The sequence below is a fragment of the Stegostoma tigrinum genome, chromosome 11, assembly GCF_030684315.1.
Source record: "Stegostoma tigrinum isolate sSteTig4 chromosome 11, sSteTig4.hap1, whole genome shotgun sequence".
Classification (NCBI taxonomy): Eukaryota; Metazoa; Chordata; class Chondrichthyes; order Orectolobiformes; family Stegostomatidae; genus Stegostoma; species Stegostoma tigrinum.
Genome location: NC_081364.1, coordinates 58,048,193 through 58,067,778, shown reverse-complemented (window position 1 = coordinate 58,067,778; position 19,586 = coordinate 58,048,193). Strand labels below are relative to the sequence as shown.

General features: G+C 39.3%; 1 protein-coding gene across 1 annotated transcript in view; it reads left to right on the top strand.

The window, feature by feature from the left end:
* LOC125460375 (ADP-ribosylation factor-like protein 8B-A) overlaps positions 1–14,181 on the top strand; it is a 42,338-nt gene extending 28,157 nt beyond the window's left edge. The window contains 4 exon segments of the mRNA XM_059649618.1: positions 2,549–2,656; positions 6,607–6,674; positions 7,827–7,897; positions 13,185–14,181. Of these exon segments, the coding sequence (XP_059505601.1) occupies positions 2,549–2,656; positions 6,607–6,674; positions 7,827–7,897; positions 13,185–13,234 (297 nt within the window). The 3' untranslated portion in view covers positions 13,235–14,181.
* The last annotated feature ends 5,405 nt before the right edge of the window (positions 14,182–19,586 follow it).

The window sequence follows — 19,586 nt, the reverse complement described above, 5'->3', positions numbered from 1 at the left end:
GACTTTTGGTAACATACAATCTTCAGTCTGGCCACATCAGAACTTGATTTTTGTCTTAAATTAGGAAAATATAGTGGAGTGTTTGCTCAACCAGTCAACACTGGCATTGCCCCCACATCTTGCCCGTAGCTGCTTCATATTGCAATTGTGTATTCTCAACAGGGACACAGTCACTTCCAGAAAATCAGTTAACAAACTTGTGACCTTGACCATAAATTTCTTTTGTTCTACCCAAATTTACACCAAAGTATTTGAATATGCTAGTCATCAGCATAGCAATGTATTTGGTTAAAAGGTTTCTTTAAATTAGTTTTTAATATTTGTTCCTTTGATCATTCATTGTGGAGGTTGTTTTATCCCTTCAGTTTATTTTTTGTCTCCTTTCTTCTGAATATAGTGACATGTTACGGTATGATTTGGGTGCCAATGGCCCACTGTGGTTTAGAACAAGTCATTGATCCAGTAGTGAATTTAGGTGATGACCAGCTGAGATTGACTGAGAACACAGTTCATGGATTTAATGAGATACTTTTCTGACAAGTTATCTGCCAGCAGTGCAAGAATGGCGGGTTCCATAACTTTCATTATTTATATCCCTTTGATTTGCGGAGAGTATAAAGCATTTTTTAAAAGCAGTGCCTTTAGTTGGTATTATGCTAAGTTAATATTTTCCCCAAGGCACCTCAGGAGCATGACCAATGTAGAATGGGAGAGCATGTTCCACTTTTTCCTGTTTGAAATCAGGTTTTGGGTGAGAAGTAAAGTTTTAATTACTTTCCCACAGTGCACTCGTTGATTCTGCATTAATGTGCGAATGCCACTGATGCAAATGACATGATAAATTGAAGCAATTATTTCCAAAGACTTGGTGATCCTTTTGAGGAAGTCCTGTCAAGGCACGATGGGAAATGTACACAGCTTGCTGAACAATCCACCACATTAATATAGTCAGGACCAAGTGCATTTTCACTTGTTGTCCGAAACCAGGTCTGGGTGCGATGACATCACTAAACCACATGCAGTTCATACAAAGTACATCACACTTTGTCAGCGTGGATAAATGAACTGTACTGGTGTATGTTTATATCTTAAACAACTATCCCCATTCGGTATTCAAGAAATTGATTATAGGATTCATCTGATCTACAATCAAGACCAGAAATCATCTGAATTGTTTTTTGTCTCAAACATTGAACAATAAATGTACACTAAGTGAATGTTGCAGATCTGAAGTTAATCAAAATACTACTAATACTCAGGTTGGGTAGTATCTGCAGAATGGTCCATGTTTAGGTTCGATGAGTGGGCTCTGATGGAATGTTGAGGGATGTACTAGGGTTTTGACCAGGTGCAAAGCCAGGGAGGAACTAGCAAAAGGGAAGGCCTGTGAATGGGTTGAGGTAAGAGAGGTTAAATAACCAGGGAGAAGGATGCCTGGCAAAAATGTTCAGCCAGATCCCATCCTAATTGTGTTAAAGCCACTGGAAAAAATTGCCCTTTTTTGAGAGAACTTCGTATAACAAAAGATGCACAGCGACTATGACTTGTCCCATGATGACACTCCGCTCAATGCAGTCTCCTTACATGGGGTGATTATGTCCACTCTGCTGAACACCTGCAGTACATTTTGAAGGCAATGCCCTGAACTGGGCCATTTAGTCCAGCTCTCAACTGACATCTGTCCTTGGCCTGTGGCATGCCATTGAAGCCTCAGGTGAGCTTTGGCACTTAACTTTCGTTTGGAGTCTTCCAGATTCCACACTTCAGTTTAGGATTATCTTTGCTCCAGTTGTTTCAGACAAGTGCTGGTGATTCTGCTTTTCTATTTATACCTCCTGTGAACGCTTTTTTCTGTGGTTTACTTGGCCTGTTGTGGTTTGGTTTGGCTTTGCTTGCACCATCACCTATTTGTCATTCAATTTCTCTTGACTTCCATTTTACTACAAGCCTTCCTTATTTTTATTTCTCCTTTCTGTGCCTCTGTTCTGAGTTCAAACCTATGGCATCCCTAATTTCCAGTCCTGATGAAAGGTCATTATTGCACAAAATTAAATTCATGCTGTGCAAATGAGCATTGAGATCACATTTGACTATTTTTCATTTCTACTAACTGTTCACAAAATTAATTAGCTATATCTGGATTTCCAATCTGAGTGCGCAGTAGCTGTTGCAGTGGGTAATGATATTCTAAACAGACTTGTAGCCACGAAACCACGGTCGTTTGGAAGCTGCACTGCTTTTGGTAGTTTCCAATACAACTTTTGCATCTACTTTGGCATCGCAAAGGAGCGCCTGCATTTTGACGGTGCTTAAAATGTGGTTAATAATGTGATAATTACCAGGTAATCCAGCTATTGTGATTGGTTAATGTATTGACAGTTGGCATTTGGATCCTGGAGCAAAATTTTGTATCATTGCCAAAGAAAACTAGTATGAAGATATTACTACCATGGAAGACCTAGTTTTAGAAATGGGAAAGTAGTTTGTGCAATTGAAACACTTAATAAAATTTGTCATTACTTTTGGTATTGTAACATAATTATTCTCTCTCCGTTTTGAAAGGTATATGGTGGATGCTGCGGACCGTGATAAAATTGAGGCCTCTAGAAATGAACTTCACAATCTGTTAGACAAACCACAACTGCAAGGAATCCCTGTGAGTACTTCGTACTATTTTAAAGAATGATTTTTCAATCTGTTCTTCTTCTGCATATTGCATGTATTGTTCTTAGATGCTTGATTATTCCACATCAGATTCAAGTATAAATTTGTAGCCTGACAAGAAAGCGCTCAGCTCATTTTAAAATCTGCTCGAGGATTGAATTCTTGTTAGATCTGTCTAAGTTGTACTTGATTTGATCTTAAATACAAGGTAGTTATTCAACATCACTAACGCAAATTCAGATTGTTCTGAAGGTGTGGTTGTTGATACTTCAGATTTTTTTTTCCGCTAAAGTTTATCTTCATTTCCTTTTCTGGTTGGAGACACTGGAGTAAGCTCCTTTAAATTTAGCATTGTTGAATCTCCTGTTTTACAAGTTGTATGTCCATTCTGTACCATTGTGTGTAGGCATTTGGGAGGTAACATGGACAGAAATCTCTCAGAAATGATCTCCTGGACTGGCTTCAGAGGATCTTTTATAATGTCAGCCAGCACTTTCACTTATCTTTTTCAGTAGGTGACTTTTGGATAATGTCAGGCTGCACTCGTGTTGACGTGGACTATGTCCTAGCTTAATTGAAGCAAAGAGTATTTTCAAAATGGCAGGATTAAACTTGCCAGATGAAACAATAACCAACGTTGGGGGGGGGGGGGGGGGGGGAGAAATCAGGTTGGGCAGCATCTATGGAGAGAACACTGTCAATGTTTTGAGTTCGGTAACTTGTCTTCACAACTCTGGACCCAAAGTGTTAACTCTGTATTTTCTCCATGGATGCTGCCAGGCTGCTGAGGCTTTTTAGAAATGTTGTTTTTGCTTCTGTCTTCCAGCAGCTGCAGTTCTTTGGATTTTTTTTTTCTTTTGCCAGGTGAAGTCTTGGTTTAATGTTTGATCTGAAAGATGGCACTTCTGACCATGTAGTATTTCCTCCACTGCACTGAATTGGCAAACTGGATTTATGTACCATATTGAAAATAAAATACTACAGATTTTGGAAATTCAAAACTATACTGGAGAAATGCAGGTCTGGCAACATCTGTGGAGAAAGTAAGAATTCAAGTTTTGAATCTGATATGACTTCAGAGCATCACCTCCAGAAAAATTGTTCCGTAGAGGAGCCACATTGGACTCAATGTTAACTTTTCTCTGGGCAGATGTTGCCAGACCTGAGTTCAGCCAGCATATTACGTTATTGTACTCCATGCCCTGCAGTGGCACTGAACACACAGAGCAAGCATTCTAAGTTTACTTCATTGCCTGTGATAATTCTAAAACTTGTGTATGGATTTGCTGCTTGAAAATAGTCAATAACCTTGGAATCGTGGCCTGAGAATCATCTGAGGGGAATATATTTTAGATGCACGCAAGTAGTTTGTTTTTCTGATTTTTGAGTTGTTATACTCCTTAACTACACTAGTATTATCTGTACTGCTCTGTAAAGCTGCTTGTGGTAACTTAGGCCGTTGTTTTAATCAGATAGTGGAAGATTTGAATGAACTGTTCAAGTCTTGCATTAAATTTTAAATGCTTGTTGTACTCCATTTAAGACAGCAGAGGGTGCAATGTCTCAGGATTTTAATAAGAGTACATTACTGGTTCCTGTTCTATTCAAACCATAACATTGCAGTGGCTGATTATTTGTTTTGGGCACTGCTGAGGAGAATATTCAGTTTACTGATTTCAGGAACTCCATAATGTGTGTGAATTGTTTTGATTGTGAGCAAATGCTTTCAATTCTATGAAACTGGTATATGCCTGTTTTAGTTTAGTTCACATTTATTTCGATGGTCAGTGTAATGTATACTCCAGTTTTACAGTTAATAGCTGGGCAGTGCAAGCATTGAACATGAGCCTCACAAATGCCATTGTCCACTTGAAACAGATGAGATTGACTAAATGCATCCTCTGAAGGGTCACTTAGGTTCCAGTGAAGTACAGCTGAATTTGTGATTGCAAAATGTCCTAAAAGATGATTGAAGGAAGTTAGTGCTACTCAATGTTATGGCAGAAAGCAAATGTGTTGAATAATTAGACTGTGAAGAGATGTACTGAAACTGAAGGAGCAGAATAGGGGTGGAAAGAAAAGTCATGTTCAAAGACAATGAGCTTCAGAGTCCAGTCTTGCAGTCAGCAAAGGAAAAGTAGCTTTGTTTAACCAACACGTAATGGAAGGATCGCATGAAATCTATAACTTGAGAAGTAGCTGGAGAACTCCAGTAAATTTTGAAGAGCTGTGACATGCCTTTGGGGTAAACTGTGGAGAAGTGAACAAAGCTGCAAGATTTTAGCTAAGGAGACTGAGTGAGTTGACAGCAAAACGGTTTAATGGAAAAGTAATTTGTAAACTATAGTTTACAAGTTGACTATGCTTGCTTTGTGTGATTATTTTTGATAATGCTTTCTTCAGCTTAAAAGTGTGAAATCTTGTGGTAGCAAGAACCACAGATGCTGGAATCAGAGATAATGATGTGTGGAGAAGGGTTCAGACCTGAAATATCAACTTTCCTGTTCCTCTGCTGTCAGGCCTGCAGTGTTCCTCCAGCTCCACATTTGGAAATAGTATAGTGTAGTTCTGAGTGTTTGGATTTTTCCTAAAGATATTCAGTCCCTAACCAAATTGCAACAACTGTAAACCTGTATGCTGCATTCCAGTCACATCTTGCAATTTTAATCCCTGGAGTACCTCTGAGGGTTTTTAGGATATCTGAAATGACAGCTTTCTGCCCCATAATGAAAAGATTTATCTCCATTCTTTGCAAATCTGTGCTGTTTTTAATTTGCACCCAAGGCTGCTCTTCACAATCTGAAATTCTTAAGTTAGCAAGGATACAAGCGAATGCCATGTCCTTCAGTAGATGTGCCACTTTTAAAATTGCCTTTTCTACTGATCTGTTGGATAAACGACGTCAATTTTAAAGTCCACTTTCAAGGTCAGGAAAGAAAATGTTTTTTCTGGAATGATCAGTTACAAATATTTTTTCCTGTGCATTTTTTTTTTGAAGACCAGGATGACTAGGGCTGATTACCCTGTCGTGCCATTCACAATAAATCTGATAGCCAACTCCCAAGACAGTACTGATCAATGTGCACCATAGATTTGAGCATTACCCTGGCAGTGTACAGTGGTTGTAACTTTGTGATGAGTTCTTTGTCCCAGCCCATATCTGTGTCATCCATCTAATAGGAGCTCCAGTTATGATGGTGAATAAAATTTTTGCAGACTGGGAATTGCAATCAATTAAATTGGTGTCAAACCGATTTCTAATACACAAGCTATGCCTCACTGTCCCATCACGTAAGTCAGATGGGGGTGAGAAATAGAAATGGTACATGGACTTGGGCTGTTTAGAAGAGATATGGCACTACAAAAGGCACTGACAGCACTGAATTATATATAAAAGGTAATTGGACAGGCACTTCAATGTAATTCCATAATTTACACACCATTTGTCTTTCAATCAAGTGAAATCCTGTAAATGTACTGATAACGTAATTTGGGTATGTGAGATATAATGCTGAATAGGTGCAGCTGTTGCTAACTGGGGAAAGCCCATGGCACAGCTACTGTTCTTCGAAATGCAAGCAATTTTGATTATTCAATGCACGACAGTTTTAAATTAATGCTGAATATTTAAATTTTACTCTCTTTATAGATGTGAATTTTTTTAAAAGGGAGCAATACTGTTTATATCTTGGATGTTCTGTTGAGATTTGCTGTGTTCATAAAGGGTTAGAGAAAATGAATTAGCCAAATGTCACTTGAAGTAAATTGACTTTGTGCAGGCAACTTGCGTGATCCTTTGCTGCCATATATGAAAGACCTCATGAATGCTGAACAAATTTGTTATCTAAGAGATTGTGCTCCTTTTAATGAAAGTTAATCTTTAAGAGAAAAACAGCTGTCCTCTGACATGATATTAGTTACAACAATTTTAAATATTTTCAGGTGCTAGTTCTTGGGAATAAGAGAGATCTTCCAAATGCTTTGGATGAAAAACAGCTCATTGAAAAAATGTAAGTCATTTTTCTAGATAACTGCACCCTTCCTTCTCAGTTCTTATCTGTATGCTAGTTGAATTGTATTGAACAATTAAAGGAGACATAGTCATCTGTGTTAATGTGTTTTGTTTGAACTATTCCTTCTCGTATATCTGATTAAAATGTTTTTGAGTGCAGCAACTTGTTTCAATAGTACCAACCTTTAACATTCAGTTCATGAATTAAAAAGTGTTTTTATCACATCTTTAAAAGGTGGGAAAGAGCTTGTATAGTGCATATCAGACATACTTCCAATAGCCACGTCCCTTTTTTATGGATAATTTGTTTTGGTGCACAGCCCCTTTTTTATTTTGTACGGTCTTGCTCAATGTAACTTAAAGGGGTCAAGTTGTGTGGGGCAGGTGCTGGAGCTTTTTGACTGGTTGTGCAGATGAGAGAAAGTACTGTTTCCAAATTATACATATTTCAAAGGCAATCTGTTTCAGTGAGGCCTTGTCTGAAACTTCAGCATTAATCCTGGAGAAAACCAGGACAAGAGCTAAGGTTGCAGTATAACATTATTCTATCTAATTTATATTGCTTGAAATTGAGGAAATGATATGTAACACAAAATTTACAGTTGATTTATCTATTGGCTGATCAGTTAGTTTCTCAGCTCCTTTTGGCAAATACTTGTGCTCTTGCTATCCCTCACGCCACTGCTGTGTTCAAATTTGAACTTGTTCATGCAAAGCCTGTTATGTGCCTCTAATTCTTGAACACTGAGCAGTTGACTGACAAAACACCAACACTAATTTAAGTTGATCAATATACGTCAGAATCTCTTACCCAGCCACTTCTGTATAACAACCAGACTTAACTTGCAATCTAACCAAAAATGCATTTCAGAGTTAGCTGTCAAAACATTACATTTCACTTTGAAGATAGCTATCTTCAAAAGCATTTCAACTATGTTCTAGGATATCACATGACACTGCTTTCATTATTTCCAAGCTATATTAAAAATGAACGTTTAAAATATAGAAATAGCAATCTAAATATTTATAGTCAATAATTGTGTTCATTCATTCTTTTAATAATGAATTATACATAGTTTATATGATTATACTGGTAACTTTTTGAGAATGAGTTTGCTTTTACCAATTTAATTATTTGTTTCTGTTGTAGGAATTTGGCTGCTATCCAGGATCGAGAAATCTGCTGCTATTCAATTTCATGCAAAGAGAAAGATAACATAGGTAGGCAAAATTTACAGGACTCCTTTTGGCAATGTCATTAATATCAGAAATGAAGGTGGAGAAAGCATAGAACTGAGGACTTATCTGTTGCTGTAATTGGCACCTTTGTGGAATCCAGTGGATGCAGTGACTGACTTGTATGACAAGTCAGTGTAGAGGTGTGGAGGGTGAGTCATGTCTGACTCAAACTGTCAAGCCGTTGATAGTGCAGAACTTGAATATTGCTGGAAAGAAAGATGTTGCCAATGCTTTTTTGTTTTGCACCAATCCGGATAAACACAGGAATACCAAATTTCAAACTATCTCAATTCATACTAAGGGAGGAAAGGATGTTGATTAGTTGGCATGTATGCTATGATTGAGGCATTGCCACAGTAATGAGTGGGGAAGTGCAGGATCCCCAAGCTGCACGTAATTCAACAATGTGCAAAGCATGACCGTAAGAAATGTTCTTTACATGGATGTGTATGAAGGTAACTTTTTTGACAAGTGTAATTTAGCAACATTGAGCTTGACTGATTATGCAAAATCAGTTACTGTAATATGAATGCACTCAGGACTATTTAGCAACTTCTGTCCACTTGTAGAATTGTAACTTAGATTCTTGCTTCTGCAGTTTGCAGGTGAAGGGTGGAATGATTTCAGTGCTGGTGATGCCAGGTGTGTGGCTGTATGTTCCAATAATTGGCTGATTGAACCAAAGGAACATGCTATTTGATTCATAATGAGCAGAGTACAATTAACCAGTTTCGATAACATGTCTCCCTTCTAAGCAAAAATAAATTCTAGAAAATCCTTCACTGCTTATTAGCTTAAGATTATTGCTTGGTTTAAAATGTAATATCCTCAACAAAACCTCTTAAAGACCAGAAATCTGGAATGAATACAAATTGCGGTTAAAGAAAACAGGTTAGTGTCTTAAAGGAACAGTGTGGGGGTGATAACAAAGTGTGGAGCTGGATGAACACAAGCCAAGCAGCATCTTAGCACAAAAGCTGATGTTTCGGGCCTAGACCCTTCATGAGAAAGGGGAGATGGGAAGAGGATTCTGACATAAATAGGGTGAGAGGGGGAGGCAGACCGAAGATGGATAGAGGAGAAGATAATGGAGAGGAGACTATAGGTGGGGAGGCAGGGAGGGATTAGATCAGCCTGTGGAGGACAGACAGGTCAAGGGGGCGGGATGGGGTTAGTAGGTGGGAAATGGAGGTGTGGCTTGAGGTGGGAGGAGGGGATGAGCTGGGCTGGTTTTGGGATGCCGTGGGGGGGAGGGAAGATTTTGAAGCTAGTGAAGCCCACATTGATACCATTGGGCTGCTGGGTTCCCAAGCGGAATATGAGTTGCTGTTCCTGCAACCTTCGGGTGGCATCATTTATGGCACTGCAGGAGGCCCAGGATGGACATGTCGTCTAAGTAATGGGAGGAGGAGTTAAAATGGGTCGCAACTGGGAGGTGCAGTTGTTTATTGCGAACCGAGCATAGGTGTTCTGCAAAGCGGTCCCCAGGCCTCCGCTTGGTTTCCCTGGTGTAGGGGAAGCCACTACGGGTACAGTGGATGCAGTATACCACATTGGCGGATGTGCAGGTGAACCTCTGCTTGCTGTGGAAGGTCATCTTGTGTCCTGGGATGGGGGTGGTGGAAGAGGTGTGGTGACAGGTGTAGCACTTCCTGCGGTTGCAAGGGAATGTGCCAGGGTTGGAGGGGAGTGTGCAGCAGACAAGGGAGTCGTGGAGACAGTGGCCTTTCCAGAAGGCGCACAAGGGTGGGGATGGAAAAAATGTCTTTAGTGGTGGGGTCAGATTGTAGATGGCAGAAATGTCGGAGGATGATACGTTGTATCCGGAGGTTAGTGGGGAGGCGAACCAAGTCAAGTCACATGACACCAGGTTATAGTCCAAGTTTATTTGAAATCACAAGCTTTTGGAGCATAGACCCTTTGTCAAGTGAAGTGCGAGAGAAGCACACAATTTATGGGCGGAGAGATCAAAAGATCATTCAGGTGGTGTGACTGGAGTGTCAACAGTGTGTTGAGGTCACGTGCAATGCGACATGAACTCAAGGTCACTCTTGAGGCCATCCTCATGGCTACAGCTTTCAGTTTCTGCTGGGCGATTCTGCATTGTTGTGTATCACCAAGGCAGATTTGGAGGATGCTTACCCAAAGATTGGAGCCTGAATATCCTTGACTGCTGAAGTGCACCCTGACTGGGAGGGACCATCTCTGTCTGACTATTGTTACACAAATGTCGATTTCATCCATTTTCATAGCATCTGCATGGTTTTGCCAATATACCATGTCTTGGGGCATCCTTGCCTGCAGTGTATGAGATAGTCAACATTGGCTGAGTCACATGAGTATCTGCTGTGTTGGCCGTGGGTGGTGTTCCCACATGCGGTAGTGTCCCTGTCGATCTGGCATATCTTGCAGAGGTTGCCATGGGAGGGGTATATGGTGTCGTGGTCAGTGTTGTCCTGAAGGCTGCGTAGTTTGCTGTGGATGATAGTCTATTTTGGGTTTTGCAGTTGCTTGAAGACAAGTGGAGGCACAGGGATGAACTTGGTGAGATGCTCATTGTCATCAATAACATGTTGAAGATCATAGCATTTGACCTCATCTGAGTAATTGCTCTCTGTGCAGGGCTTGTCTATAGGAGATGGGTTCTTTAATTTGTTTAGGGTGGAAGCTGGAAGTGCAGCATGAAGTTATCCATGTGCTTGTGGTAAAGTGAGGTACAGAGATGTCTATCTTTTGGAGATGTGTTCAAGAATGAGATTGATTCTGAAGGTCCAAGGTGAGTCTGGTGGGATGAAATTTGTTGATGTCACTATGTAGTTGTTTGTGATTCCTGTCCTTGAGGCCAAAGGAAGAAAATATCATTAAAATATCTGTTATTTAGCATTGGTTGGAGATCCTGTTCAGCAAAGAAGCCTTGCTTGAAGTGCATGAAAATATTAGCATATTGGGGAGCAAACTTGGTCCCCATGGGTCTGGGTGAGAACATTGTGGTTGAGGATGCAGCAGATGAGTTGTCGGATGGCGTCTGGAAATTAGCAGTTGGTATTGAGGACTGAGGCTGTTGCAGTGATGCTGGTGTAGGGTGCCGAAATGTCTGTTATAACTAGGAATGTTCCTGGTTCAACTGGTTCATGGGTGCTGAGCTTCTAAGAAATCTGTACTGTCTTGACAGAAGCTGGGGTTCTGGCTGCCTCCCCTTTACTGTGGATGTGCAGTCCCTTTACACATCCATTCCCTACCAGGAGGGTCTTGGAGCAAAGACCTGAACTGTCCCCAACCACAACCATCACCACCCCCCTCTACTTTGCTGAGCTCATCCTCACCCTCAACAACTTTTCTTAACTACTCTCATTTTCTTCAGGTCAGGGGAGTGGTACTCTCATGGGCCCCAGTTATGCCTGTCTCTTCATGGGGTACGTGGAACATTCCTTGTTCTTGTTCCAGTCCAATTTGAATCTGACATACTGATATCATCAGTGTTGCTTCCCTCTCGTATTGTGTTGGAAAAGTTCATCGATTTCGCTTCCAGTTTGCACCCTGCCCTTGCTTTCACCTGGTCTATCTCTGACTCCTCCTCTCCCTTCCGCAATGTCTGTTTCCATTTCTGGGGTTAGACTGGTCGATAATATCCACTATAAAACCCACTGACCCCCACAGCTACCTGGACGCTCGCTGTGCTTCCAGTAAAGACTCCATCCCATTCTCTTGGCTCCTTCATCTCCATCACAGAACAGCACCTCATTTTCAGCTTGGGGACCCTGCAGCCCTCCAGATCCCGTATTGAGTTCAATAATTTTGGGTCCTAAACTCTCCCATGCCCTAGCCCCTGCTCCACACACCAGGCCTTGTTATTACATAGCCTGACATTACACAGTACCTGTTGTTAGTTGTGAACAGTCCCCCTTAACAGCTATTCACCATCCTACCCACATTGTTATCAACTGCTTTGTCTATCCAGCTGCTTTTCTCTCTCTTGGAGATCTAGCCTATCGTTTGCTCCCTACCTCATTCCCTCCCTATTTTCAGCACACAAACCGACAATTTCCCAGCTACCATCAGAGGAAGGGTCACCGGACCCAAAATGTTAACTGATTTTATTTTTCACAGATAATGCCAGACCTCCAGAGCTTTTCCAGCAACATCTGATTTTGTTCCTGATTTCTAGCATCCGCAGATCTTTCGGTTTTTGTTATTCCAATCATTTGGTTTGTCCCAAGCGTTACCTTATTTTTAATTCCTTTGCAATTATCTCTGCCTCATTTAATCCGAGTATAGGTCATGCCTTCACTTGTTATTTAGCTGTTGACACTTTTTACACTCATAGTCTAATGCTTTTGATCAGCTGCAGAGACTTATTGGTCAACACTGCACTCTCACCATTTGACTAATACTTTGATCTCTCTGCCCTTGATCTCTGTCTCCATAAATTCTGCTACGCTCCAAAAGCTTGTGATTTCAAATAAACCTGTGGGACTGCAACCTGGTGAAATGTGACTTATGGCTTTGAAGGAACAAGGTAGTGTTTTGAAAAGGATCATGTATCCAATTTTTTATATACAAGATTAGTTGTCCTCATGGTTGATTTTGATTGCTTTGAACATGAGAATGTAGGCCATTGACCCTTCCGACCTGCTCTACCATTCAATAAAATCATGGTTATTGTGGATGTGGTTTCAGCTTCATTTTCTTGACTGGATTCCATAAACACTTGACTATCCGAAATCTGTCCAGCTTGAACAAATTTCAAAATCCGGTCTCCTTCTGGGGAAGAGACTTTTCAGAGTCAATTCTCCTTTTCTCAGTGCATTCTAGGTATTACTTTGCATACTTTCTCTGACTAAGTGAAAAACCGGTTTGAGGTCAAATGCTTTTTAAGCTGATAATGTAGGTCTACTGCAGATAATAGAAAATGCTATATTTACAAATATGAACGTCAAACTCAGACCTTTAAGCAATTGCAGTTTTGTAAAATTGACTAGTCCAATCTGAACTTAAAACTTGTCAAAGTTTTTTTGCAAGTTAATTGCAATTGCATGTATTGTACTTGTATGTATTATAGTTGTGTAAATATTTCATTTTATTGTAAGTCATGTTAACACTAACTATGGAGCAGTTTGAGTCTGTTGCTTAATGTTTGAAATTAAATAGATGTGAATTTTTTTGTACATTCTCTTCCTGGTGCACAGATGAGAATCAGACTGTTTTGACTTTATCAAAAATCTGGGCTTTTTTTTTGCAGTAACATTAACTTTATTTTTATTTTATTTAGATATTACTCTGCAGTGGCTTATTCAGCACTCAAAATCCAGAAGAAGCTGAAATTTAATGGTGAAAATCCGTGTGATTGGCCACAGTCCTTTCTGCACTCAGTTTACTTCATTCTTCATGGATAACCTGCAGAAATACACTATCCTGAATATATTGAATATATTGAAATACTTTGAGTCCCTCATGACACATCTGCTGAAAAGTATGTTCTCATTGTGAGAGACAAACTTGCTTTACCAATGCCATTATATAAAATCATGATTGAGACAAATGTTGAAGTCAGTGATAGAAAAGCACAAGGAAGAGCCCATGAAAATTAATCATGCTTGTTTCTTAGCCTGAAATGTGTTTTGAACTGCAGTATCAAGTAATCTTTTATAGCTTTTATCAATCTCTCACCATTAATTTCCTTACAAATGGGGTTTTAGAGCATGTTACATTGCACCCCGTATTTGTGTTGGTGCTGTAGATATTTCAGTGTCACTAGAATTTTTAAATGTTCACAGTTGGTACAGTATTTAATTTAGTCATGAGCTTTTGCATACAAATAGAATATGTATGTGGTAGTTGGGGGACCATCACTGAGGTTTATTTAACGTGCTTTAACTGAAATTTATGCATTGGATGTGCTGGTTGAATACACTGCTTCAACATTAGAGTCTTGACACTATTGGGCAACATGTGACCTTTCTGTAACCATGCATGCAAACTTCAAATTACAAGATTTGTAAATAATATATGTTGAATTGGTTTACTTTTTCTATTTAGTTGACTTGTGAATAATTGTGCTCTCCCCTCACTTCTGTTGAAATAAATGGAGTTAATGAGAGCATATTGTTGTCATATTTACTATCGTTCAAAGACTTGTTGTACTCAGCTCACTTTTGTGTTTATGGTAGTCTGCAATTGCATTTGTTGCTTCAGGAGCTTGCCTGATGTGTAATTTGGCCTTATTGTGAGGCCCCCTATGTTCTAAATATAGAGAATTTTGGAAGTTACAGCTAATGTGTCCGTTTGCTGTCGCTTCTTTTTCAAAACCAAGCCTGCAGACCATCAGGACCGGGGGTGCTTGTCAGACTTCAGTCCTGTTTGTTTGCCTTGCATATACAGGTTTAAAGTTTGTCCCTTTTTACCACTTGATTTTCAACTATTCTTGGGTGGTTTGTGTTTTCTCCTGTGAAGACTGGGCACAATACTGTTTGTTAAAACCCTCTGCCATTTCCTTATTTCCCAATCTTCTAAGCTACCAACCAAATATTATTTTTACAAACTGCAGTAGAATCTAAATATCCTGATAAATGAAAATTCCATCCTGATAGGAAGGCAAATGAGTGCCTTTAAAATAAAGGGGATGGAATATAATAGTTAAGTCCTGGTGCAATGAAGAGGATTGTTCAGATTTGCACCTTTGATATTATGTACGGATGATCTGGATTTTCCAATGGTTAGAGAATCATTTCTGCAGCCTGGATTAGATTTGCACATGAAAACCCTTCAGAACCCCACAGACTCAATTGCCAAGGAAATGGAAGATTTTGATGTGCAGTTCCTGTTTGTCTGGAACCCTCAAAGTATCTCTCTTTAAATCTGAGGATTTGTAAGGTTCTGCTATGCAAATAATTACTTGGTTGGGAGGGGGTGGTAGTTAGACTATTTTAAGTGTGTAGTCTAACTCCTGAGTAACTATTAAATTGATTTTGAATTTGTCCCTCACCCCAATGCTCCCCCCACCTGACCACTTACACCCCTGTCCCCTCACCCCCCCACTGGCAACCCTGAACTTCCATTTCCCTGCTACATCTACTGAACCTCAGCATCTGATCCTCACTTTCTTGATGTGCTTGCTTTTGTACAAGAGTTGTCAAGGTGGCTGGCTCTAATGTAGGAGTTTTAAATAAGGGAATATGGCAACGAAGTGCTGCGATAAGATTTTTGTGGTTTGCCTTCCCTTGACTGTTTGCTTTACGAGGGACCTGTCAAATATGGCTCTGTTTTTGAAGGAGAATTAAACTAATTTCCTGCTGTAAACTCCATTCTCTTGTTTTATGTTTTTAAAAGAGGGACCATCTGCATGTGATTGTTATTTGATGGAGAATTTGCCCTTGGTTTTGTTATGATAGCATTGAAAATGTTCTGAGACGGTTTACTCTACTGATTCCTGGAATTAAGGGATGTATTGTGAGGTCTTGAGCAGGTTAGGCCTAAATTTGTATTTTTAAATATACAGGCAATCTTATTAAAATCTATCCGATTCTGAGGCTGCTTGACAAGATAGATGCTGGGGGGATGCTTCCCCACAGTTTTTGGAAATTACAGGATTTCCGTTTCCATTTTAGCGAGATGAGGTAGTATTTCTTTTATCATAAGCTAGCTGATCTTTGCGTTATTAGACATTGAAAACTACAAGATACTCACTCATTCATTTTGATCTACAAGGGTCCCTGGTTATGGAATACAGGTGAGCAAAGTGGCATTTAGCTGCAAAGAGATCAACCTTTGTTGGAGCTGATTTGAGTGGTTGAATGGGCCACTGTTGCTATTTCTCCTAAAATGTTGCCACACATCACGAACTTGTGCATACTCCCCAAAGAAAGCAGAATTTTCTATAAAGTACTTAAGTTTGAAAAAACTTTCATAAGCTAGCATGATTTCAATAATTTAATCATTCAAATTTAGTGAGGTAAAGTTATTTCCATGTATTTGCTGTCATTTGTGTATGCCTTATTCTGAAACCTCTTTGGAACCAGTGACATTGAGCAGTGTTGAGCAAAACCAAGTGATTACAAAATACAACTTGGGTCTGTTTACTGAATCAAACTAATTCAAACCCTTGTTTGTTTCAATAATTTAGGCCACTTGGTGGTTTCAGTTGATTATTGGTCCCAGGTTTTGGATTTTAAAGTTGAACCTAGTTCACCTGAAGTTAGAGTATTTGTTGTATTGGTAATGAAAATAAATCAGAATGAGGTTTCAATTGACTGGTCACTGCAGCTACAGTTACTTCATTTGTTCACCAAATGTAAGCATTGCTGATAAGGCAATATGTATTGTCCATTTCCAGTTGTGTAGATGAAGTGCTGGTGACTAGTGTCTTGGGACATTGCAGTGATGGATTAATGCGGCCACAGATGCCTGTCTGAAAGTCTGAACACAATTTGACAAACGATCAAATGATTGGTTACATCTCAATCTTCAACATTCAGAATCAGTCATTATGGCACAGGAGGCCAGTCAGTCTGAGTTCACTCAAGAATATGTGGGGACAGACTCGGGCTATTGAGCCAACATAAAATCAAAACCCAAAGCAAATGGTTGTTTCTAAAGAGTGCCAAACTCTGAATTCTGTTTATAAAATAAAGTTCATGCCAGTTCTATTGACATCATGTCAGTGTTTCAACAGCATGGAAACAGTTTTTTCAGTCTGTGTCCATGCCAGTCATCAAGCACCTTTCTACTACAGTCTCATTTTTTCAGCACTGAACCTGGTATCTTGCATGCTATGACTTTTTGAATAATCATCTAAGTACTTTTTTTAAAAAAAAATGGTTTCTGCTTTTCAGGTCTTCAGGAAGTGAATTCCGGATGCCCACCACCATGTGGGTAAAACAATTCTTCCTTAAATTCTCTCTGAACCTCTTCCCCTTTACCTTTAGTCTGTGACCTCTGGTTCCTGTATTAAGGGGAAAGGCTTCATCATATTGACCCTATCTCTGCCCCTCATTGTAGAAACATGTATAAAAACAATTTTTTGCGCTCCAAGTTTATCCTGTCCAGATTATGCTAATACCTGGGAGACAGCCAGCCTTCCATTCCAGCGAAGGTCTGAGATTGAGACCCTCCTTGACCCCTCAGTTCAACTAAGGTGTCACAAGGAATCGCCGGAACTGAGGTTGTCTGGAGGGACCACTTGGAGCTCTCCTAATGTGCTGAGTGAACATATTAATCGTGGAAATCAGTTGGTATTTGAATAATAGCACTGCATAGATTGAGTTGTAGTTCTTGCAAGCCATATGTTATACATTATTTAAATCATAACTAGGCTTGTGACAATGTCCAGCTTCTACATAAGCAAATAATCTAAATCCTGATAGAATGAATGCAACTGTTCTTGGTCATTAAATCGGTTACTGTAAGAAATTAGTTTTTAAGGTTGCTACAGACTGTCCAATGTTTTTAGAAAATTTCAATAAGGATGCTGTGTCAATATGAAAGTTAGAATAATTTTTCTAAGTGTTAGAGACTTAAGGAAAGAACATTAATCTTTTACATTATTTTGCTTTTTAAATGTGATCTGAGCTACTTGTTGGTAGGCCTTGGTGTCAAATGTATAGATTAAACACCTAAAACACATTGTTTCTGCAGATTAATTTTGATTGCATCTGTCATGACAAGTTATTTTACTTTAAGAACAGTAAATAAGAGTAAAACAAAGTGCTGGAGAAACTCACTGGGACAAGCAAGGAGAGAAATAGTTAATGTTTGAAGTCCAAATTACTTCTGAATTGAATAGCTATTAGTCCTTTGAGCCAGCTCCCTAGGGAAACAAGCATTTCACATTGATTTATTCAAGAAGATTGCCTCCATTCAAAATTTCATTTTAAGGTAGTTTGAATAATTTCAGAATACTTCTGTTTGGATTTCCTTGTCATGACTTGGTCTAATTGAAGAAGATTGATTTGATCTGCTACATTTAGTGAACAGTTCCATTAACACTATCATATGATTACCATGAGTGTACATAAACTAGCCAGATTTAATCTTTCCACATGTAGCAATTTCTGCCTTGCACTCAGTTTTAAAACTAAGTTTGATCTTTTCCCTGTCCAAGTAAACTGCAGCTGCTGGTAATTTTGCATAAAAGCAAGCTGCTCAAAATGCAGTTATCCCTGAAAGAGAACTAAACTTTTCAAAGTTGATTTCTTAATGACTGTCTTAAAGGAATTGTATTGCAAGATTTTGGGTTTCAAAACTTTGCTTGTAACTAACTGAAAGCAAGTTACTGCATCAATTGCCTACCAAGATATACAATAACTAACAAAAGATCTTCCTTCTGAGATAATGGGAACTGCAGATGCTGGAGAATCTGAGATGACAAAGTGTGGAGCTGGATGAACACAGCAGGCCAAGCAGCATCTTAGGAGCACAAAAGCTGACGTTTCGGGCCTAGACCACCTTTACTGGTTTTTGAACACGGTAACCCAATGTCACAACAATACATAACCGTGCACACCTCATCTTTTAATTTTTCAGATCTGCTCCAATGTTAATCCTGGTTTCAAAGGCCGTGCATCTCCCTGTTTAGCTAGGTGTGTATGTTCATGTCCTTTAGAATTCCTAGAAATCCCAATTGCTGTTCAGCAGGAAGGCTCATTTGTATTTCTTTCGCTAGTCATTCCTGCGCAAATGTGAGTCAAAAATTTGCACGTTCTATTTCTTTGACTTGATAAGGTCTTCTCACCCATTTTGTTAGTTAAAGCTGCTCCCTGTTCTTTTCCCAGGGCTTTTCCTCTTTCTGAGCCTAACAAAAACAGTAAGCATGTAACCGCAAACTAGTTTGCCCCCATTTAGTTTTTAGGTATTAAACCCGAGATCTGCATTTCAGTGGGGCTTTACCTGGGCTCTCAGTCCCCACGGTAACCAGATCATACTGGCCATTCATCAGGTGGAACTTTCAGCAGATCCTTTTTTAGGTAAACCTAAGCAGTAAGGAGAATTTCATAAATAATTATCTTACAAAATCCCTCACTTGTAACACTAGGCCAGGCAGTCTCTGAAATCAGAAGACGAGTGCTCCAGCTAAAACATGTTAAAACATGGTTTTGAATAATGTCTTTTTGTTGAAACTGACTAACTTGTGTGTTTAGTGATTTGCTCTTAATGACTTGCCTGTTGCAACAAATCAGTTTCAGTAATGGAAGATCCTGATTATATTCTTGTAAATTATTATTTGGTACAGTTTTGTTTTATCTGAAATTGTTAAGTGACTAATCAAAGCTTCATTTTGCAGAGGTAGCAGCGAACACTTTTTATGTAAGTTCAGATTCAAGAATCAAAAACATCCTTAATTGCCTAACAGTGCATATGGAAGGTACTTGCAGGTAATTCGAGACTTATTGAAAATATTAACTCTGATAAAGTCTGTTAAATTTGAGTGCTGTACTGCTTAACCAATAATAGCTAGTTTTTGAGTAATTTGGTTGAGTTGCTGAATTTTGTAGCTTGAAACATTCCAGATCACATTAAACAGTATCTGTAATACAGCACTGAAGGGTGATAATTCACTATTGGAATAAACCTCAACCGTATTGTAAATAAAAATTCATTCGGGGATGTGAGCTTCACTGGCTGGGCTAGCATTCATCAGCTATTTTTAGTTGCCCTTGAAGATCATAGTGGTTCAAGG